Source organism: Artibeus jamaicensis, unplaced genomic scaffold (genome assembly GCF_021234435.1).
Source record: "Artibeus jamaicensis isolate MK-2021 breed Jamaican fruit bat unplaced genomic scaffold, CSHL_Jam_final scaffold_1964, whole genome shotgun sequence".
NCBI classification, from domain to species: domain Eukaryota; kingdom Metazoa; phylum Chordata; class Mammalia; order Chiroptera; family Phyllostomidae; genus Artibeus; species Artibeus jamaicensis.
This window is the reverse complement of record NW_026522030.1, coordinates 8730494-8755355: the sequence shown is the minus strand read 5'-3', so window position 1 is coordinate 8755355 and position 24862 is coordinate 8730494. Positions and strand designations below refer to the sequence as shown.

The 24862-nt window shown below is 35.4% G+C and overlaps 1 protein-coding gene and 1 pseudogene across 6 annotated transcripts in view; both read right to left on the bottom strand.

Moving 5' to 3' along the window:
• The window catches only part of SHOC1 (shortage in chiasmata 1), a 63933-nt gene that overhangs the window by 33537 nt on the left and 5534 nt on the right, over positions 1 to 24862 (bottom strand). For 3 of the 6 annotated variants that reach the window (XM_053656550.1, XM_053656551.1, XM_053656549.1), the window contains 8 exons: positions 23006 to 23093; positions 15757 to 15941; positions 8710 to 8875; positions 8425 to 8521; positions 6891 to 7038; positions 5851 to 5952; positions 4655 to 4775; positions 585 to 799 (listed from right to left, as the gene is read on the bottom strand). In XM_053656550.1, the coding sequence (XP_053512525.1) occupies positions 585 to 799; positions 4655 to 4775; positions 5851 to 5952; positions 6891 to 7038; positions 8425 to 8521; positions 8710 to 8875; positions 15757 to 15941; positions 23006 to 23093 (1122 nt within the window). The remainder of the gene's footprint in view (positions 1 to 584; positions 800 to 4654; positions 4776 to 5850; positions 5953 to 6890; positions 7039 to 8424; positions 8522 to 8709; positions 8876 to 15756; positions 15942 to 23005; positions 23094 to 24862) is intronic. The other 3 variants (XM_053656552.1, XM_053656553.1, XM_053656548.1) reach the window with 2 other exon arrangements.
• On the bottom strand, positions 11898 to 12657 carry LOC119054671 (transmembrane protein 106C-like; annotated as a pseudogene).

The window sequence follows — 24862 nt, the reverse complement described above, 5'->3', positions numbered from 1 at the left end:
AGGAAAAAAGTGAAATAAACATATCTGGTATTTTATCTTCAAGAAGCCAATATTTATAAAAATTTAAAATATTACAGCAATAGTAATCACATAAGAGGTTTATTTCAATCTGTGGAAATATTATGAAGTTAAAATTATTCTAATATTTAGTAGGAGATGGAACTCCTACTTTGACCAAATTAGTATATTTGATAACATTTTAAAGAATTGATATGATTTATTCAATTTGAATTTCCAATTCATTATAATGAACCTAAACAAGAAGAGATATTTGATCAGATTTTACAATGACTATCATCTTAGATATTTTGGCACAGAGCTTTCTGCTTTAATATTGCTAGCCTAAATAGGGACAAATCATAATTTATAGAGGAACTGAACTAGTATGACTATGGGACATTATTACCTGCATTATAAGCATTAATCCAAAATTAGGATTATGAATTTGAAAATTCTAATTTTGGAGCCATGTGTTTTTTAATGATGGTAATAATAAACACAATGAAACTGACTATTACATTTCTACTTACTATACATTTTTGTGTATACATTTTATTTAGCATTCAAAACCAATTAATCTTTACCTGGAAGCAAAAGTGAATTCAAGTCCTGGCTGGTATGGCTCAGTTGGTTGGGCGTTGTCCTGTGAACCGAAGGGTCATGGGTTCCATTACCAGTTGGGGCATGTGCCTGGGTTGCAGGTTCAGTCCCTCCGGGTGAGCGTGGAAGACAGCCTATGGGTATTTCTCTCTCACATTGATGTTTCTCGCTGTCTCTTCCTTCTTCTTCTCCACTCCCTCTATAATAAAAAAAAATTTGAGTTCAAAAAGTTTCTGTGGCTTTCTGATTGCTACAGTGTATAATATTCATTAGCTTATTTTTAGAAGCAAATTACTGAAAAAAGTAAAAGTTTAATACATTAATAATATTAGTTTTTTGTGTAAAAATTCATTTTATGAAAAGTATTTTTCTCACTAAAAAAGCAAAGTGAAAATTTAACTATTTTATAAATGGGTAAGCTAAGGTAGAGACTTCCATAGACCAAACTTCAAATACTTCTTTCTCTCCTGGGAGGGTAGGCAACTTGTCAGCTCTTTAAGTGCACCTGCTTGTTTATAACTTACACCTTCCTCTATCTCCCTCAGTGAACCTACGGTCAAAAGAGCCTGAGCTGGAAGGATTTTAGCACTTTACCCTATAAAACATGCTAGCACCAACCCTATATATAAGTCACTCAAAATAAAAATACAATGCAAGTAAAATTACTCTCCTTGCCACACAAAATAGTAGTTTCAACACAAACTTTTACATAATTGCTGTGCCCAAGTTCATTCTAAACCAAAATTTTGGAGCCTCTACTGGCTGAGGATCAGACTATGAAAAAGTTCTGTCTGCTCTCCCTTCTCAGGAAGTGACAGGTCCTAAAGTTTAGTTCAGGCCTTCACTCTTTGTGGGTGTGTGAGTGAGGGATGAGTGTCTGTTTGCACATTTTGGGGGTACCAAAAGGAGAATTATGCAAACTGTCAATGTAAATTACAGCCTATTAACAATTATGGAGATACTAGCCTTGGTAGTGCAGTGGGCATTAATTCACACCCCTTCTATCTAGTCCCCCAAACCTTCCACTCCCTCCTAAGTGAGGATTGATTGCATCTGTTTCTCTGTTCATATGAAACATATATGAGCATGCTAGTTATAAGTGCTGCTACAATTGACAGTCCTGGGCAGCAAAAAGCTAGGTTTTATGTCTAAATCATCCAATTTACCTGCACAATCCAAAAATCTGGCATGCATTGGCAAAATCTGAGAATCTAGACAATCTTGAACCTTACCAAGGCCTTTGGTAAATAGACATCTCAGATTGTAGGCAATTATTTCAAAGTAAAAGGAAGGAGAACTATTTAGGCAAGCCATATCCAAAAAAGAACCATAATATAGACATATATTCTCATTCTTAATGGAAATTTCTGAAGACTTTTTCTGAATTTGATATCTTCTTTGGTCATAAATAAAAATATATTCATAATTCAGTAATCAGTTGGTATGGAAATAAAATCTTATGTCATAGAGACTTTTCTTTTTAGCCCCAGAAAATTTAGTGTAGAGTTTTATATGTGGTAGGCACTGAAAATATGGGTTACCTGGGCATGTTTCCATCCAAATGTGCTCTGAAACAAAAGTGACCGGGGCCATAAAAGCAAGTTAAAAATACAATATTATGTATTACTTTTCCCTTCTGTTGTATTTTTATTTTAATACTTTCTGCTTTTAGTTTCATAGTTGAGGTATAAATCCATTTTTCAAACAGGGATATTTAACCTTTTATAATTCACAAATCAAATGCAAGTGATTTACCGCTTATTAGCGAAGGTAGTGGTAATGAGACAACTTCTTCAAACTGTTCAAATGGCCTTAGTACCTTTGCTAATTTAAGTCTTTTTCTAAATTTGGTAATTTCTAATGCATAGATAAGACTTAAGTTTCATAAATTCACATTAGATATTTGAGTTATAACAATAAGTAGATATATAACCTTTGTGATTAAAAGTTTATTATTATTTAAGTAAATATTTTTATATCTGATTGAAATTCAAAATTACACTAATTTCTCCTAGCTTCTGTTTCAGTTTGCGAATCTGTTTGAATAGATGGATCCAGCTGTGTGGAGCAAATAAAACAGTAGAAGTCCACTAAAAATAACAGTGTAGGTCCTGCAAACAAAATCTGGCACTTTAGCAAAGAGACTCAAAGCATTTAGACAAATTCTAAGTGGTTTCTATACCTATCCCATGCTGTTATTTAGAGCTCATGTCTGGTATGGGCAGTTCTAATTCATGGTAGAGTTCTCTATGTCACAGATATAATAACCCCCAAATGACATAATCCTTTGCCAGAATATGAAGGCAACTAGGACCCTCAATGTCAGCCTCCTCCATCTTATGCTGTGACACCTTCCTGAAGCCATTAACAGCAGCCTGAGCAGCGTGTGATGAATTGTTCCCAGCAACTGAACAGCATTCTCTTCTGATAGATCAGCCGACCATACGTAAGAACTAAAAATCCAGCATATAGCTGCCACTGTTCCCACTCTTGGAAAAAAATTTGTTAGAGACTTATAATTTTTTTGTAATTTTCCTGAAACTGTACTATTTTAGGACATATTAAATTCCAGGATTACAGTAAGAAAGAAGGGACTATACTAGTCATGTTCCTAGTTTTGTAAGTAGTGTAAGAAGCAGAGGAATGGGTAGCTTTATTACATAACAGCAAACGAATCGAACTTGGAAAATATTAAGTTACACATATGCCACATGGTACAAGATAGCAACCAAAGCTACCTCAGGCTTCTTTCAGAGGGCAAAGATGCTGGGTTATTAAGCTATGCAACTTTGGCTCAAACTAGAACACAATGGTACAGTCCTACTATAACAGTTCCAAGATTATAGACCATCTATGCAGTAACAATGGGGTATTGAGCAGATTTATGGGTCAATACTTGGTGCTACCTGACTGGTTCCCCCAACACCAATTTCACATTGTCAATATCACATTGACAGAGGTAAACAAGGTCAGTGGGCTGCTGTTAGAAATAGGGTGTGATCCCTGATACTCCTAGGGGAGTAAGTTGATAGCCAAATCTATTGGTCAACCACTGTCCACACTGCTCTGTGATCCTTGGCTATTCCTGGTAGAAGGCTATGGCAAATCTTTTAGAAGACCTCATAACAATACTGTGAGGTATGAAATGTTATTATTCTGATATTACAGGTAAGGAAACAGAAGTACAGGTCAATTAATGTTATAGGGCTCTTAACTTCTTACTATGGACTGAATTGTGGCCCAGAATTCATATATTGAAGCCCTAGTTCTTAGTACAGCAGAATGTGACCATTTGAAAATAGAGCCTTTAAAGAAGTAATTAAGTTAAAGTGGAGTGGTTAGGGTGGCCCTAATCCAAAAGGACTGGTGTCCTTGTAAGAAGAAGGGATTAGGACACAGATATCCATGGGGAAAAGACCATGAGAAGACAGCCAAGAAGACAGGTCTCAGAATAAATCCATCTCTACCAATATTTTGATCTTGGACTTCTAGCCCCAACTGTGAAAAAACAAATTTATTTATCGTAGACTGGGTATTTAAGTCATGGTATCTGTTATGGAAGCCCTAGCAAATTAGGACACCTCTACACTGTCTTTCATGGCAGTGAGTGCCAAATAGAGGCAGTGCCATTAACAAGCATCCGGTGGCAATATCCTAAGCAGACTGTTCCAATGCCAGAAATGTTTTAACTTTTCAAGTTATTTATTTTTAATGGTAATATAGTCATATTTGAAATACTAAAAGTATAAAAGATCCTGGCTCTATCACTACTAGCTCCCATATTTCCAGGTTACCTGATTCCCTTCTAGACACAACTAACATTACCTAACACTTCTGTGTCCTTCTAATATATTCTATGCACATAGAAACAAGCGTGTATATGTATATTCATATTCTCCCTCCAGTTGCTTACTGTAGGCACTGTTCCATCTTTTAGACTTTTTTCTTTCACAGAGCTAGAGCTGTCCTGGAAATTGCCTTTACATGGAGAGATTTAATTACAGACTGCTTGATTTGAATTGCAATTTGAGTTCTAGATGTAATCCTTACTTACATTTTACAAACAGGAGAAAATGGAAACATCTGAAGTTCTGTACATAATGAATTCACAGAAGAATGTTGGTTTGTTAGGTGTAGAGGAGACAATGGCATTTCTAACTCTTCTCCTAACTCTTCTAGAATAAAATTTAAAAAATCATAATATTACATAAACATTGAATAAAATTACATATAATGTAGAACTTTTTGTTAGCAGCTATTATGTTCAACAAAAATTTTCAGTAAAACTTGGGCTACTTGAAATATAAAATAACTGTTTTACTTTTCTACCTATACAAGGAATCATGCATACATCACATGGTGTCTCAACTGTGATATTGGTGGTTTTCAAAAAACCCATTGATAACCAAACTTGACTGAGTTTGCTCTATGAGACAAATTCTAAGAGCTCCATGTGTGATAATGCTTTTAATTCTTACAACTTGGGTTGTCAGTATTTAGAGGTTAGTACTCTTTTAATCTGCATACTAAATATTGGTGATGTTAAATAAATAGTATTAATAGTGGGTAACCCTACACCTTAAAAAGTCTGGAGTCTAGGTGACCTAGCAGAGTTATGTATTTATAGGATAGCCTTGACAAACTGATCCTCATTTATTCATAAATGGTATGTTTCTACCAACTTTCATAAATAAAGAAGTAAACTTCCAAATAGATGATTCATGTGATCTACCTGTAAATGTAACTAAATAAGAATATCATCAACATAGTTAAGAAGCAATACAATTTGGCATTATGCTGGATCAAAAAATGATTCTAAGGTTCCAAATGTGATAAAATTATAACATTAACAATAATGATATGATTACTTTGGGATTAAAAGTTAAATTTATAAAGATGTAAAAGGGATTAGGAAGACTGTTTATTCTAAGAGAAAATATAAAATTTTATTTACTGAGTTATAATGTTATAAGATTTCTATTTTAATATTAATGCTCTTTCCCCATTTTTCTTCCTCAGTCTTTGTAACTCTCTTTGTATATTATTTAGTTTTGATGCTAGAAGGCTAATGAGTTAATGATAGTACAAATGTAAAGGAACAGATAAGAGAAACATATGACACCTTGGATTATAATAATCAAATTTTAAACATGAAAACTGTCCCATAGACTTTGTAAGTGAATGCACTGTACTTTTACATCATATATAAGTAACCTCTAATAAACTCGATGATTTATCCCAAATTTCTACCTGGTTCATTGCTCTCTGGTTCATATTGGCTTTGAATGGCCAAAATGTCTGTGGAGCTGTATTTTCTATGCTCAATGTCAATTCCATGGTTAGTGGTAACATCTAGAAAGAAAAGGAAGAAAATCTACTATCAGCCAAAGTGCTAGTATATTAGATTTTTTTTGTAATTTCGTTCATTCCTCTGTGGCAGTGACTCTGTTTTACTCAGTCACCATCACAGCCAAGTAAAGGCTGGGAGTGTAATACCACAGTCATCCATGAAAGTCACGCATCTTTCCATTAGCATTCATAGATGTGTGTACTGCTGAAAAGCCCATAGGCCACCCTGCAACTTTGAGCTCTGCTATACTTTCCAGTCTTAGTACGGATTTCATTCACTTACTCAAACTGGCTTTTCACTCCCTTGCTTTGATTTGTAGGCTGATGATTCCCCTGATCTAGTCTTGTATTCAAGGATCCCTTCAAGTTCGTACTCTACAGATAGCAAGCATCCCTGTTCTCAGTGGACGTCACAAATCCCCTTCACTCCTCACTAATATTATATGTCTTCCATCATTCAAATGTAATTTATGAGGGAAGTTAAATACTTGGGCTCAAGTTGTCATTAAAAAGAATTCAACAATATTTACTAAGTCTGTCTGAGATGAAACCATCTAAATTTTAGGCTATGACTCTACCAGCCATCTGATTCCACGCATCATAACCTTACTCTGAGCTTCTCTACCTAACTAGAGTTAGCATGTAAGTTGTTAGGCTTTGTCATTCTATGTAAGAAAACAACTAAAAAATTAGTATAGTCATAAGTGTCTTGGCTTTATGTGTGTTCAAACAGATTAATTTCAGAGATATTTTAAGTTTGTAAGCATATAAAAAGAAAGATGAGAAGAGTCTCATCAATAATTCTGAAATTTCACCATATTAGCTGCAGAACACTCTTTAAAACTCTAGAGGTTCAGAAAAAAGTTTAATGAGCAACAATTTTTATAAGAAAAATTATTCAATAGTTTCTATAAGTAATAAATTTTTAAATTAATTCTTACCTTTTTTAAAAAGCTTTTCATTTTCATCTTCATAATTTATTATTTCTGGCATTAAGTTTAATAACTCCTTCAATTCTGAAAATGATGGAATATCAACTTCTTCTTTGAAAGTTGGAGGTATTACTTCATAGTCAAGCAAAAATAATGGCTGAGATAATATATAATTTTAAAAAGTTTTTAGTTAGGTTTTCCAAATAAAGATTTCTGAATTCGTAAACAGACATATTTGTTTGTTATACAAAATTTTAAACTAAACCCACCCTCAAAAAATTTCATGCTATGCATATATTTTAAAAATGGAGGTATAGCAGCCAAAAATATATTATGCTACATAATAAGCAATGTTCTGAGTCCTTTATGGTCACTGATTACATTAGTGATGTACAATATCCCTAGATGCAGAAATATCTTCTTTTAGGTTAATAAACTTTAAAAATTCTAAGTTAAAAACAATCACTACAGTAGATGAGAAATGGTGAATGAGGAGAAGTGAAAAGGGGCAGATGGAATGGAATGGATTTTTACTGCACTCCCTGGAATGCTTCCCTTTTCTTCCTACAGAACTGAAGCCCTCAACTCTCAAAGTTAATGGGTGAGCAAGAGGGGAAATGGAGTAAAGAAGTAATATTTTTACCACATCTGCTAACATTTTTAGTTGTAAGGAGACCCTTTAAATGCCTTAAGACTTCTCTATCTATATCTGTATATCTTTATCTGTATCTATAACTACTCTATATCTATATTGCCTTTGAATGTTTTAAGAAAAGCTCCAAATATAAAACATTTGTAGTTTTTCCAAAATATTTAAAGTAGCTTTGTAAATGCATCTAATCCACATGGGTCTAGTTTTTTTTAGCTTATCACTGTGAAAAGTTATTCACACTCTCAACTGCTAGAATCTTTTATGTGCAATATTAACATCATATAATACTTTGTGTGCAATTGGAAATGTATACTAAAAACAAGGGGCTGCCTTTGAAAAGATTGACCTTTAATGTGCAAAGATGCTACCTTCCTTATTAATCACTGGCAGCACCTAATTCAGACCATTCTTATTCAGACCATCCTTATTCTTACTCTTTCAATGAGATCAGTTCAAGTATATATTTCAAGTACTAACTGTTTTCTGTATAACTCACAAATCAACATTTTTAGCTCCAGTCTTCAATTTTTAAATAGAAAATGATCACTTAATGTCCACATAATCACTTAATGTCCTACATCAGGTTCAATGATTAAAAATCATTGGGAGAGGTTTTAAAATTTCCTATAACTGGGCTGCACACCAAACCAATTAAATCAGAATGTATCTGGGTAGAACTCAGGCTTCAGTTTTATATTAAAAAAATTACCCAAGTAATTCTAATGTATTGCCAAGGTTTAGAACCACTATCTTAGAAGTAAATTTAATTTCTAAGCTGACATGCTTTTAATTCATTATCAAGTCAAAATATATTATTAATTTTTTAAAGTATGCTTTACCACTTTTATAAACATTACTGAAAGCAGGTACTATAGCTTCATTTAAACCTACCGTATCATCTAGCTCCACCCGACAAAAGTTCTCTTTATCTATGTAAAAATCTTCTTTTATAAGATCTTTCAAATCTCCTTGAAAAGAGAAACATTCCCTTAACAAAAAATAAAACATTAAATTAGTGCTTACTAATAGCAACTTGCATACTAAATTGCAGCCAATAAAAATACACACTGATTAAAATTAGAGTACTGATATTATTATTGGTAATATCTAGACTTGTAAGTATACAAAGAATATTTTCTCCTTTTAAAATATTTACAACATTGGGCAATTAAGTACCTGAAAAAATTAGCTTCTGTGAAGATCTGTTCTTTGAAGTCTAAAGGGGGGTCTTCTAGCAAAAACGGTTTTAGCTTACTCAACAAAGTATGTGATGTTGGTAGATGATTTTTATAGGCAGTCAAATTATCTGCAAAAAGTATTTCTTCATGATCAAACAACAAATCTAGAAAGAAATAAGACATATAAAAGAATAAAATCTGAAAGTTATACAAAAGGATCTAGACACTAGTGAGCTATTAGATAATGCTGGGGTTTTCGAACACATTTTTAATTCTTTAGTTCTTCCTCATACTGCACATATAAAACAGATAGCATAGTAGTGGTAAATAGGTAAGAGCTCAATAAATTTTAATATCATCTCGTACATTGAGTAGTAAGTAAATATCCTGAAACAGTTATAATGACTCATAATTTTTCAACAAAAATTAATCAATAGACGGAAATCTCTTGTGGCCTTATACTTCAAAATAGCCAAGAGTAGCCTAGACAAATTGTAAAGAAATAATAGCATTTGACTTTTGATGACTATAGTCTTTTCTTCTCTGCAAGGTCTCTTAAGCTCTCCAGTTTATCCCCAGAGACTTTGACATAGCAAACGGAGATGGTCTGCAAGGGCTACAAGTGAGACCAAGTTTGATTCTAGCACTTTAAAAAAAAATTAAATTTTAATTGCTGTTCAAGTACAGTTTTCTGCCTTCCCCCCCACCCCATCCCACTGTTCTAGCCCTCCCTCCCATTTCCACGCCCCCATTATTGTCCATGTGTCCTTTATACTTGTTCCTGCAAACCCTTCACCCTTTTCCCTTGAAATTCCCTCCCCTCTCCCCTCCTGTCACTGTCAGCCTGTCATTTAAACATGTTGCTATAAAATTAGGTACAAAGAAAAAGGGGGAGGGATTTTGAGGAACAAGTATGAAAGACACAGAGATGAGACTGGGGGGGGGAATGGGGGGAGGGGAGGGGGGTTGGGAGAAATAGATTAAAAAAAAATGTACTTGAAAAGTAACTAAATAAAATAATATTTAAAAAAAAAAAAGAAAGTGACAGAGCAAAGGATCTACTTGAGAAATATGATATATCTTACATATTAGGAAACACTACAGCTAACAGGTAATTCCTAGAATAAATTTCTCCTCTCTATCCCCATCCTACCTACCATGTTTGGGTTACTTTAGAATCCTAGCTAATTGTAGCAGGGCTTTAACAGTTTCTGAACCAAGGGAAGAAACTTAAAACCTGGACCCATTCCTCAACTACCTCAGAAAGCTAAGCTCCCAAAAGCAAAAGACACCTTGAAGGGAAGCAATGATCTTTTGTCCTGGGCGGTGGTATTTCAGTTAAGTATTGATAATATTAGAATGGTACGAGAGAGGGATAGGATGGAGTGGAGTCTCCCATGACCTACTGGCATATGTACTCTTAATATGTAATGTACTCTAGCTGGGACCATCTCAAGAGTGGAACTGCCAGGACAATATAAATTAACCATATTTAAATTTTCTCAGATATGCCCTGTTTAGATAGGGAACTAAACATAATATGTTTAGATGGCTAGTTTTCTTAGTGTGTAAGGGGAAGCTCTGGACCACAAGATTGTTAGGAACTTAACAGGTTCAGATAAACAATCTCTTAGGAGGCTAGTTTATATAACAAGTTCTCTTTTGACACTTTAGGTTAGGAGCAGGCAAAGGGATGGTCCTGGTTGCTGTACATTACATATTTTGAGACAACTGTATTTGAAGAACAATTAAATAAAAAATAAAAATAAAAAAGACAGGTCATTATACATTCATTCTGTAAATATCAGTGAAGTTGTATTAATAGTAAAAACCCAAACAGCATTTGTTTATATCCCCATTTTCACATTTCATTTTTAAGCTCAGGCCCTCTACTCATTTCCCTTCCTACAGGCTCATCTTGGTATTATTACTGGGAGTCCATAAGGACATTATTTTCCAACCACCCTTTTTAGATTAAGCCATTAGATGGCAGCATAACACCACAATTAATGTTCTTTATAACTACAAATATAGTTTTTGTTTCTTTTTAACCAAGGCACTTCCTTTTTTTAAAATTTAATCTTTATTGTATTTTTTCCTTAACATTTAGTCCCCTTATAACCCCTCCCCCTAGCAATCACCACACTGTTGTCCATGTCCATGAGTCCTTTTCCTTTTTTGCTCAGTCCTTCCATCCCCTAACCTGTTGCAGACCCTGTCCAGCAGAGTCCTGTTGTGGTTTACAATGAGAATCATTCACAGGCGACAACAACCCTGTGTGGAAAAAGGGAACAGGCACGACTACTCTCTCAAGGGGAGAGTGCCTGTGGTGCCTCGGCCACTCCCTCAAGAGGGGAGTGCCCTGACCCTTGCCTAGACAGGCTTTTCTTGTTTTCCTGGGGTCTTACATCATAGGAAGATTTATTATCTATCACGTAGAATATTATTGTCTACATTCTAGGTACAATCAAGGATATAAAAATAACATGCAAAGGGGAATGACGATGAGCTCATTAGCTCTGTCCTTGGGAGAACTCATTCAGGCTTTGGAAATTACCTTGAAGATAGACAATACACATTTGTTGTTTTAGACCACAGTGAGGGAGTTTTAGCAAGAGCAAGCCATAACAGTCTAAGTATTTTCTATGCCTGATTCCCATGGGAAAACTCATTTTGAAGATCTGGCTCTTCAAAGCAGAAAAAAAGGAGGCATTTGGGAGATGAAAAATTTCACATATCGAATGGTCTGTGCTCTTTTATATATTCAAATGTGCCCTCTCTGCTGCCCTGTCTGTACAGATGAGATCATGGTAATAGTTGTGCCGTTGCACTAAGAGTCCTACCTTCATGTCAGTCTGGTTTATAACCTAGTACAATGGTATGCTTCCAAATCATACCAGCTCCAAGAACAGCAGAAAAGATCTGGATTAAATTCTTCACACCTGGAGTGCCTACTATTTGCTGGGCATAGACTGGGTACTGGGCAGTAGTTCTGCTGGTTCAGAGAAACACTAATAATGCTAGAGGTGAGTTTTCCTCTTAAGCAGCAGGAGGGTGTGTGCTGGGGATTAAGAGAACAAATTTCTCCTCTGCTTCCACCACCCGGGGCAGGTATGGAACTCAGGCACTGGAAGTAGATGCTGTGCCTCTTCTGAGACGCTGCCATGGAAGAACCAAAAGCAGTTTCTAAACAGCTGAGGAATTTGTTCCACCATCCACATAGTGATCTATCTCCAAGAAGCTCTTGGTCATGTGCCCAATGTATGAAATATTCACTAAAGTTCTCCTGAAGATCACTGTTGTACACCTGGATATTAGGCAATATGCAGAAGTACACATAGGAAAATGGTCCTCCCATCTCCACCCGCACACTAAAATTGACCAGTTGCTTGCTCTGAGATGAAATGAGGGAGCTATTAGTTGTCACATGTGACCCAACCACTGTGTTCATTTACTGAACTTGGTGGGGCAGGCTGGTCACTGCCACAGAGTAGAAGTTGGAGTTCCTGATTTTCAGGGTGGCCTTGATGGTGAGGATTACAAGGGAGTCCCAATTATTAAATGTGACTTTCATCACTCTGATGCCGTCACCATCCACAAGGACTGAATGTGGAAACAGGAAGAAAGTCATCAAACCAAATTCCAGGAGACAGAGCAGGACAGAGAGGAGGACATACTGTTTAGTTCTCTGAGGGCGCAATCTCTAATCACTGTGAGGGATCAAAGTCACCAACTCATTTATTGCTGTGTTGGAATGTAACCTGTCCCTTGGCACATGAGACAGGTGATGCTGTCCCACCCAGTGAACTCCACACATGGGAGCTGGGTAATGGATCCTTCCTGCTCCCATTCACCTGGTGTATCCTCTTTCATCTTTCTTTCACTTGTAGAATAAAGGGCGAGCAGAGGCGGAATGTGGGACTCCATGGCAGACATGTGGTGTCATGTCCTGCTTCTCGGGTCCTCAGAGCTGCCCCTCTTATTCTTAATTTTACACTTAAACCAAAATCTTAAACAAAACATGAATAAATATCTAATTCAAGGAAGAATTTTTAAGTATAAAAGCAATGAAAGAAACCATAAAAGAAAACATTGACAGAACTGGTTAAATTCAAAGTAAATAGATTTGGAGTTATTGATATCTTTGCCATATAAAGATAAAATATAAGAATAGAAAAATGACAAAGAGAGAATCATTTCACAAAATAAAAATGTGCAAATGGCCACTCAGCTCCAGTGGTTTTTAAAGTGCAAGTAAAAATACTGTATTTTTTCTGATCATATTATATAAATATATTACTATAACATCAATAGTAATATACCTAGTGATTATAAGGTTGGTGTGAACAGGTTATTCTCATACCATGCTAGTGAACATATAGCTAAAAAAATACTTATATCAAATAATTCCTTTTCCAGGCATTCACCTTAAGGAAATAATTGGAAATAAAACATACATTCATATACACATTTGAAATTAAAGACAATGTTAGTGTTCTCAAATATATGAATCATAAATAAGGTTAAAAACTTCAGTAATTAATGGAAACACACAATAAAAAATTTTTTTGAAAAGAAAAAAAATTACCATAAAAAACTTCAGTCATGCCCTGGCTGGTATCGCTCAGTGGATTGAGCACGGGCCTGTGAACCAAAGGATCACGGTTCAATTCCCAGTCAGGGCACATGCCTGGGTTGCAGGCCAGTTCCTAGCAAGGGCCAGTTCCCAGCAGGGGAGGCACGAGAAGCAACCATACATTGATATTTCTCTCCCTCTCTCCTTCCCTTCCCTTCTAAAGATAAATAAATTAAATTTTAAAAAACTTCAGTCATTAAAAATCATGCTTTTGAAGAAAACTTAAGTATATGGTAAAATGTTCCCAAGACAATGTTAACATTTTAAAATAAGGTAATGCACGCATAGCATGATTATAATAGTAAAACAATTTATATTTAGATTATAGGACTATAGGTTTTTAGTAGAGGGACTCTATAAAGGTGTAGATAATAGTTGTAGAAAAACATTAGTAAAAGTCAATCCTCATTCATGATCAAAAACTCTCAGCAAACTCAAAACAAAAGAAAGCTTTCTCAACTCAACAGAGTAAATTCTCTAACATTTCACCATTGAGAATGATGTAAACATTGAAAATGATTCATCATTTAAAATGACGTAAACAATGAAATGGTATTTACATCATTTTTAATGACAAAACATTAAAGTATTTCCTTTTCTGTAAGGAACAAGACAATGATAGCAACTACCATTGCTTCTGTTGAACAATGTACTAGAGGTCTCAGTCAGCACGATGAGACAAAAAAAGATATAAATGTTGTGAAGAAAGAAACAGATGGCCAATGAAATCACTATCTCAAAGAGATATCTGTATTCCCATGTTCTCTTGCAGCATTATAAATAATGGCCCATGTGTGGGAACAACCTAAGTGTCTGTTGACAGACATGAATAAAGAAAATGTGGTGTATATATACACAAGGGAATAATGTTCAGCCTTAAAAAGAAGGAGATCTAATGAAACAGGATCCAAAGAAAATATAGGATATGAATAATTCATATGCATTTAAAATTTTTTTATTTTTCAGACAGTTGACATTCAATATTATGTTAGTTTCATGTGTATAGCGTAGTGGTTAGACATTTATTTAACTCACAAAATAACCCTCTCCCACTATAAGTCTAGTACCCACATGGCGCAATACATAGTCAACATTATTGACTCTCGGGGAATACAGGGATATGCCGTACTTTACATTCCCATGACTTTTTTGTAACTGCTAATTGGTACTCAACCCCTTTACTTTTTCTACCCAGCCCCCTAACCTCCCTTCCATCTGGCAACTATCAGTTTGTCTTTTGTATCTATGAGTTGGTTGTTTTGGGAAACTCGAGCATATTTTCATTCAGTGAATTGTAATGAAGATTCCGATTTTAGGGGAAGTGGACAATAAATATTATTAAATTCGCCAACAGTAGCTTCTAGTTTGCCACATTAAAAATAATAGCTATGTTTGGGTAGCCTGTTTTTTTACAAACCATTTCTTTACGTGTGTGTGTATAAAATTTGATCCACACAAAATTTTATAAGAAATTAGAATAAATAAAAATAAATTATAGAAGGAAATTGAAAACCATGAAATTTTTAATAACTATCCCAAACGATAACATGCTCTGAAGGTTAGACTTTAGTGCAACCACACCATCTCTCTTCTGCAACTATAGGAGGGATTTATCTCTTTATATATCATCACATACCTATTGGCCAACACTGAAAATTTATACACAATATATGTTATCTATGTAAAGTGGCAACAAAAGAATCAATTTATTTTTCATGCTCTATCTATAGCATATCTTAAATGATAATAGCAATTATATAACAGAAGTATATGTTTTTTCATTTTAGCAATCATATAATAGTCTTAATTTTTTTAATTTAAAAAGAGACTAGGCAGTTATACATACATGAAAGGTAGTTCTTAGCAAGTTTTTATAAGCTTGTAAGAATTCAGCACCCTTTAGTAGTATGAAATATTTAGAATATATTTTGGATAAAATATTTAATTATTACTTGCGGTTAATTTGTAAAACCTGGATGAATTTCCTGACCTAATACTGAAATTACACATCTCTACTTTGAATTAGTTTTACATAAGTGAGAAAAAGTTGAAAATCTTTAGGATACTTTTGCAAATGAATATAAGCACCCCTTAATCACATACTAATTTAATGCTATACCAGATTGTTGTGTCATCAGACCTGTATACAGGTGCTGTGAGCAACTCTGATCAAATCTCTGAGGCTATTTTGATGTCCAACAAACTTAAACTCCAAAAAACCTAGTTTACAATAAGGAGATTAATATAAAAGAGAAAAATATTTCTCTAATGTGGCAAAGCTTAGAATTATAACCTTGGAGGTGGGTATCTTTAATAAAATTAAAAAATAAATCTAATAGAACAAACTCACTGGAATAAATCTGTATATCAGTAAAAAATGCTTTAAAACAATGGAAATAAATGTTTTACCTTGGATTTCTCCTTGAAATTCTGGCCATTTTCCTGAACATCTAATAGGTGTAAAGACTTCACTGTAGTCCTTATAAGCATGCAAGCTGGCTTCCTCGAATTCAGTTTGGGAGTTTGGATTTGAACTTGGAACAATTTCTTCAAATTCACAGTTAATCTGAGTCACCATTCCTGTAATTGTCTTTCTATGACATAAAATTACTGATTTTATGTATGTCTTATTTTAAAACAACTTTATTAACAAAAATGCTTGTATTCACTGTAGGAAAAATACCCAATTCCAACAAATACAGAGAAAATTACAATAGCCCCACAACTCAAGAAATGAACTGAAAAATTATGTATTTTTAAATGATTTTGAATATTTTTATACCAAAAAGGATTCATGTACACAGTATTCTGTAACTTATTCTCTGCTAAACAGTAAAGCATGAGTACATTTATATGTTGATCAATGTACATTTACTTCATTTTTGGATGGATGAACAGGATCTCATTGTGTTAGTAAATCATAATTTATTGAACCAGTTCCCTTTTGATGAAAATTTAAATTTGTTGTGATTGTTTGCTATTATAACACAAGGAATATCTTTGTGCACTTGTCTGCTTGTTTTATCAAGGTATTTTTCCTGGGGGGCTGTGCCAGGGGCTGTGAGGAGCAGGGAGGGAGCAGGATAAGGGCAGCCATGGCTGCAGCTCTGCCAGAGAGAGGACACTGAGAAAGCACTGAGTTGTGCAGCACTGCAGTGAGGTGCCAGAGCTGCCGCAGGGTCCATGGCCAGGACCACTAGCCAGCTGACTTCCAGTCAAGATGCAAGTGTAGGTAAATGTGCTTTGCCTCCTTGCAAAACTACAGAAAAAATACAACTAAACTACAAAACCCATATCACCCAGAACCATCAATCAAGCAGTATGGAAATCTGACAACCAAGGATTTCAAGAAGCCACATTCATCCAGAAGGGCAGGAGGGGTGGAGACACAAAGAGAGGTGGAGAGGCCTGGAGCCACAGAGTGGAACGGAGAGGTAGCTGAACAGGCAGTCTCACGTTCACATGTGGTAGATAAAAATCAGAAGCAATACCTCCAAAGTGAGGGATCCCAACCCCAAACTGGACCACCCAGCAGTCCAGGGCTCCAGCACCAGAAATATAAATCCCCATAACTACTGCCTGTAAAAACCAGTGGCAGTTGGAGCAGCAGAGAAAACTGTCGATTATCAGTAGACTCCTTTTAAAGGGCCTGCACAGATTTAGGACTTATGCAGACCCACCGCCCCTGGGATTCAGCACCAGGGTAACAGCCAGAAGGTCACAAGTGGCATACAGTGAGAAAAGTGAAGTGACTGGAAATAGGGCGAATGCTGGGAGACAGCTTCTTCCTGGGCAAAACTCCAGAAGCCAGGCAGGGGATTGTCCCCTTTGTGAGTCATCCCCCCACAAAGAGCCACAAAGTAGTGAAATGGGTTGCCCTGCCCTAGCAATCACCTAAGACTGTGCCCCACACAATTTACAGGTACACTTTTTTTTCTACAATATTGTTTTTCTATAATAGGCCATGCTGCTAAGACAGGGAGTCAAACCAGCTCTACCTAATACACAGAAACAAACACAGGGAGGCTGCCAAACTGGGGAGACAAAGAAATATGGCCCAAATGAGAGAACAGAACAAAATCAGAAAAAGAATTAAATGAAATGGAGATAACCAACCTATCAGATGCAGAGTTCAAAACATTAGTTATCAGGATGCTCAAAGAACTCATTGGGCACTGCAACAGCATAAAAAAGACCCAGGCACAAATGAAGGTTATACTAGTGAAATAAAGAAAAATCTACATGAAATCAACTGTGGAGGGGATGAAGCCAAGAATCAAATCAATGATTTCTTCTTCATAAAGAAGAAAAATGCATTTAATCAGAACAGTAAGAACAAAAAAGAATTAAAAAACCCAAGGAGACTAAGAAGCCTCTGGGACAACTCCAAATGTACCAATATTCAAATCATAGGGGTGTCAGAAGAAGAAGAGCAAGAAATTGAAAACTTATTTGAAAAAAATAATGAAAGAAAACTTCCCTACTTTGGTGAAGGAAATAGACATGCAAGTCCAAGAAGCACAAATAAGTTGGACCCAAAGAGGACCACACCAAGACACATCATAATTAAAATGCCTAGGGTTAAAGATAAAGAAAGAATCTTAAAAGCAGTCAGGGAAAAGCACAGAGTTACTTACAAAGGAGTTCTGATAAGACTATCAGCTGATTTCTCAAAAGAAATTCTGCATGCTAGGAGGGACTGGCAAGATGTATTCAAAGTGATGAAAAGCAAGCACCTATAACCTAGATTACCCTATCCAACAAAGCTATCATTTAAAATTGAAAGGCACATAAAGTGTGTCCCAGACAAGGTAAAGCTAAAGGAGTTCATCATCACCAAGCCATCATTATGTAAGATGTCAAAGGGACTTATTTAAGAAAAAGAAGATAAAAACTATGAACATTAAAATGGCAACAAATGCACAACTATCAACAACTGAATATAAAAAAGCAGGCTAAGCAAACAACCAGAACAGGAACAGAATCATAGATATGGACATCACTTAGAGGGTTATTAGCTAGGAGGGGAAAGGGGAGAATGGTGGAAAAGACATAGGGATTGAGAAGCATAAATTGGTGGGCACAAAATAGACAGGGGGATATTAAGAATGCTAGAGGAAATGGAGAAGCCAAAGAGCTTATATGTACAACCCATGGACATGAACTAAGGTGGGGGAGGGGGTGGTGAGAAGGATTGCTGGATGGCATGGGGCTATTGGGTAGAGAGGGGCAAAGAGGGAAAAACTGGGACAACTGTACTAGCATAATCAATAAAATATATATTTTCAAAAATATAATTTTCCTAAAAATGGAAATGATGAAGTTAAAGGTACACAGATTCTTAGACTCTGCCATGCATTGCCCAAGTGCTCATGTGCTGGATAATCCATGTCTGCTTCTCCACATTATTATCCAGCCTTTTATACTCTGTTCTACAATCTCAGAGGCTGATCTCTAAGAACCTACTAAGCTAGCCCTCTGGTTTCTGGTTGGGTTCAGCCAGGAGATCAAATGTGGGGAGAGAGACAGGATATAATTTTTCCCAAATTCTTCCCTCATAGTCTACAGTTTGTAAGTTGCTTCATTCTTTTATAAAGTTGTATCTTTCATCATATAGCCCTTCTTGAAGTCCTTAACTGGGTTGTATACTGCTGAGTCCACTTATTCATGCAAGCTTAGGGTGTTGATAACTTCCTGCTGTTGCTAATCCTGGGCACTATTTTTTTTTTTTTGCTCCCTTCACCTTGCCCATACCTTGCCTATTTCCTAATTGGTTTGGGAAACAGTCAAGGTTGTCTATACAGTTGAGATATTGAACTCACAAGAGATCTTTCCAATGAATTTCTCAACAGATAAAATATTATTGGCATTTTAGCTGCACATCCTAATACATCTTTTTTCTGATATCCTAAAATATTTTAGCCTTAATAATTCACAATACAGACTTAAATAAGCAAAATCAATATAAGTTCCCAATGTAATTGGAGAAGAAAATGAATATGCCATATCTTAAAAATCATAGATGGAAAAATCTCTCAAGTTTCTGTTTTACTCTTGAAGAAAATATAAGGTACAAAAAAAATCATCTCAACTCACTCATCTCCATATTACTCATAAGAACATTGACCCTTTGTGTGTTGATGAAAGTGCTCTAAAATTGACTGTGGGGGCCCTGACTGGTGTAGCTCAGTGAATTGAGCATGGGCCCACGAACCAAAGGATTGCGGTTTGATTCCCAGTCAGGGCACATGCCTGGGTTGCAAGCCAGTTCCCAGCAGGGGCCAGTTCCCAGCATGGGACACATGAGAAGCAACCATACATTGACATTTCTCTCCCTCTCTCTTTCCCTTCCCTTCTAAAGATAAATAAAATCTAAAAAATAAATAAATAAAATAAAATAAATTGATTGTGGGGATGGTTGCACAACTCTGTGAATACTAAAAACTATTAAATTGGACATTTAAAAAAGTGAATATATGAATATAAATGATATCTCTATAAAGCTGTTACATAAACCAAACCAAACAAAAAAGTATAGGGTTTGCAGTCATACAGATTGGAACTTCAAGGATTGGATAATAGCTCCAACTATTGACTGGTTGCATGACCACGGGCAAGTTACTTAATCTGTCTCACTTTCTCATCTATAATATTGGAATAGTAATACTGAGCTCACATAGTTGTTATGAGGCATCCAGGAAGTAAATATATATGCAATGTCGTACATTCAACTGTATTCATCTGAATGTAACAAGCCTCAGAGGAACAGAGAATATAAATATTCATATATGTTCTTCCTCTTGCTCTATTTGGCTATCTGTTCCGTCCTAGAAGCTAGGAAGCTTACTGAATGGTTCTCCCTGATCTTTTTGCATTTTGCCCTTGTCTCCATAATTCATTATCCTCAATCTTTCCTTTAGCCTGTCCATCAAGCACTCTTCCTTTATTTCAAAGTCCTAGATTTACTCTAGTATGTATTTATTTCTTATAAATTTAACACGTCTTTTTACTTATGCTGATGATTTTTTAAAAATTAGGTAGATATTATTTTTTGTTAATGCCCTTTTGCAAGTTGCATAGCATTGACTATAGAATCTAATTTTCTTGTATGCCCTGTTATTTTTACTGTGCAATTTTGTAGAACACAAGGTTTTTTAAGAATACATGGCAGAAAAATGCCCATATTGTTAAAACACAATATACCAACAAATTAGTAAAAGTAAAAGACTTGAGGTCTTAGAATTAATATTAAGAAATAACAGCCCTGACCAGTATGGCTCAGTTGGTTGGGTATTGTCCTGCAAACCAAAAGGCTGCTGGTTCGGTCCATTTGGGGCACATAAGATCATGTTTTTCTCTCATGTTCATGTTTCTCTCCATCTCTTTCTCCCTTCCTTACCCTCTCTCTAAAAATAAATACATATAGTCTTTAAAAAAGAAGTAACAAAAGTAGAAACAAGAAACAAAGACAGGTGAGACAGAAAGGAAAAGTAAGATTTAGGAAATCTAGGTAGTGTCAATGATCGGGATGTTTGTTCTTAAGTTCCATTAGGTATCAAAACTGCAGTGGCTCCTGAATAATTCAAAATTAAACCCGAATATGGGGAATCTCTGTACCTCGTGCTCAATTTTGCTGTGAACCAAAATATACTATAAAAAAAGTCTATCAAAAAATTAAATTTTACTACCTGAAACAAAACTAAAATTAATAGTGGCTTAAACACACACAAAAGGCTGGAGGTTTGAAGTTCACGGCTAGTAAGGCAGTTCCACAATTTGTCAGGGATTCAGGTGCCTTTTGATCTACTCTGCCATGTCTAGATTTAGTTCTCATCAGTATAGTCCAAGGTGGTAACCAGTCATTACATCTGTATTCAAGCATCAGGAAGGAGAGAAAAAACATGCTACTTCTTTTTAAGGACATTTCCCAGAATTTACATAGGCCTCTTTTGCTTCTGTTCTATGGGGAAGAACTTATCACATGGCAATGTTTGGCCACAGAGAGGTTGAGAAATGTAAATCTTATTCTAGGTGGTGCTGAAGATTAAACCTGCTTTGCCTTGGACTATAAGTATATTGATACAGCAAAATGAATGGAAGGTCAGATATGATGGGGTGTCCATTCCTGTAGGGCCTCTCATTTCTCTCATACATGAATCTTTGGTTTGAGCCAAGGTAGCCTCATCACTGCTTTCGTTAAGCACTTATTGCACACTCCTGCCTCTGGGCCTTCAGACATGCTGTTTCCTTTGCCTGAAATGTTTTCTTTTAAGTAGTTTTTTCCTTCAGTGTCCAGCTCTAGCTCAATTCCTTATGAAAGCACAGCCCTGTCAATCTAAAACAGTGAAAACAGATCTTAGAGATCATCTTGTATTTTGTTACTCAAAGTAGATCCTTAGACCAGCAGCATCAGCACACCTTGGAGCATATTAGAAGTGCAGAATCTCCAATACAAATGACTGAATCAGAATCATCATTTTTAATAAGATCCTCAAGTGATTTATATTACATTAAAGTTTTAGAAGCACTGATCCATCATCATTATACTGACAGAGAAAGTGAGAGTTAGATAAAATGGCTTGTCAAGTAGTACTTGACTTTTCAAATCAAGACTTGAAATCCACATCCTTTCATTCATAATGCAGAGCTCTTTTCACTATACCTGCCTACTTACTCACTGCTTGGGAGTTCAGTCCTGTAACAGATACTTTGCATTAGTGTTATGCCTTGTGATCTTATGATGGCTATTTATTTTATTATTTAATCCTTATCTTATTAATTTTTATATGTTTATATTTTATCTTCCAAGCCTAGAGTTTAAATTCTTAGATGATGGAAATGGTATATGGGTCTTCTCTGTATTTAGAGTCCAGACACATTTAAATTGGTTCTTTCTTTCAAGTGCAACTAAGGAAAAGTTAAATTACTAAAACTTGAAAATGTGAATAACTAAATCCTTCTTGGGTCTGATCAGCACTCTTTGCATGTGTTGTAGCAATAGAGTAAATTATTTACATTTGCACTCAAATCTCTAATTTACATCTATATTAACAATGTTGAACACGGTGGATGCTCTCTCATCACACTTTGCGTTCCTATATCTCATTGTACTTTCCACACTGCATTATAATCATTTATTTATAAATTTCCATTTCATATTTTTGTGTGTTCTTTGTGAGTAGAGGCTGTCTTATTCACTTTTGTATTCTGTATCTGGCACTCAGGATGGTATGTAGTAAATACCTGATGAATGACTGAATAAAAAATAACATTTTGACGAACTATGTTAGAAAATAGTCTTAAATATGCATTTATACTACAGTGGAAAAGACTGATTTTAATATAAGGGCCTCTTTATAGACACTTTCTGCAAAAAGTTTACTTATTGAATGAAAGCATAATAACATTTTCTTTATGTATGTCTTTATAATACAAATGTGTAGAGAACAGATAGTATATGATAAATGAGGGAAAGATAAAGAGGATGGAAATCACTTACATTAACCTCTCTTTTGTGGGAAAAATTAAGGTTTTTTTCTTCAAATGAAAATCAATCTGTGAGGATATAAAGGAAAGGATCTTCTCTCTTTAGCTATCTGGAGAACTTCCTGTTTATCTTCTGGATGTAAAAGGGAAATTTGAGGCAGAGGACACTTACTTCTCAAGGAAGCCTTCCACATCGAGGCTTGCTTTCCACTGATCCAAGATTGAGCTATCTGTCATTCCCCAAACTGAAACAGCTGAGACTAGAAAGGAGCACAGTAAACATTAGTTTCTAATGGAAATGGTATATGGGGCTTCTCTGTATTTAGTCTAGACACTATTTTCTTTTACACTTAATACAAGGAAGCCAAACATTCAACTTCTGCCTCTCTTTTGGTTACACAGCACTACCACCCCAGACAGTGTTCTTCAACAGCTCACATTATTCCTGGCAAAGCCTTTACTAGCCATTCCATCTCACCCTAATATACTCTCCTTGAAAGGCTATAATGTTGTCAGTAGCACTCCCTCTGGTACTTAATTATATAGTCATATATTTAAAATGTATGTATCTATATTTTTGTCCCAAATTAGACCCTTGGTTCCTTAAGGAGAGGAACCATGTCATATACTAGTGTCAGAAGAAGCAACTGAGTGAAGAGTCAAATGACTTGTATTTTGCCACCAGTGTTACTTACCAGTTTTATTACCTTGCACAAATCACTTAACATCTGAGCACATACCTCACTAAAAAAATATGTAAGTTTACTGTACATCTTTTATGTAGAATCACCCTGCCTGGATTTTAATATGTGCACTGCTACTTATTAACTATATGATCTTAGGCAAACCTCTTAACTTCTTTGTACCTCAGTTCCCTTATCTACAAATTAAGAATAATAATGTCCCTTTCATAGTGTTGGTATACATATTAAATTTGAAGAGACGTGTAAATTGCTTAGAACACTACCTGACATATTGTGAGAGCCTAATACATCTTGGGTGTTATTGTTACTGTTTTTAAAAAGATGAAAAGGAAAATAATTAGGAAGAAATGATAAACTCATTTTTTCCTTCTGAACTTTTAGAGCAGTTGGATGAAAGCTACTCCAACCTGATTGAGACCTTCCATCCCCTGGCCCTTCCATTTTTACAGTATTCATCCTCCATCATGTCCTCACTTTCTTTCTGAGACAGTGTAGGTCCCATGGCCATCCCATAACCTTCCCATAAGTCTTCCTTATGAAGACTCTTTTGTTGCTCTTCCTTCTCCTGTATTAATTTAGGAAAACCCCTACTGTCCACTTTGTATAAGTATGCTAGAACAATTGAAAATTACTGGAAAAAATTATCCAGCCATGCTGAATGAACTCATTATGACCATAAATTTCAAAAGGGCATCCAACACTGATGCATGATAATAGTACACCTTCCTAATAAAACTGACTTTCTCACTTTTGAAGACAACTGTTTAACACTTTTCCCCCTCAAATTTTCAATACTCATCTTCCTACCCTCTGTCAGTTTATGGCCTTGCCTCCACATAGGACATTGACATAAACCAAGACCACCTGATCTTTCACCACCAATGCTACCATCTCATTGGCTTAAGTACCTTCAAACCCTGTCTTTCTATCCATCACAACGGAAGAACCATCCTAGCTTCTATCTAACACCATCTTCTCCACTTGTGCTCTTGATACTATCCCTTTTTAATTATTATCCTTTTTCTTTCCTGTATCATTTTCTCTCTTTTTCCCAAGACTATTACCACTGGTAAACAAAACATTTTATAGTCTTTTTCCTCATCAAATAAATTTTTTAAAAATCACACATCAACAACAAAACTCTTTATCTCGTTTCTCCCTTAAGCTAATGCCTCATTTTTCTATTTTCCTTCATAGCAAAATTCCTCAAAACAGTTGTCTATCTCCTTCTCACTCCACTTTTCATTCTCTTTTCAATATACTCTAATGAAGTTTTCTTACCCAATATTCTAGTGGAATCTCTCTTACCAAGGTCATCAATACCC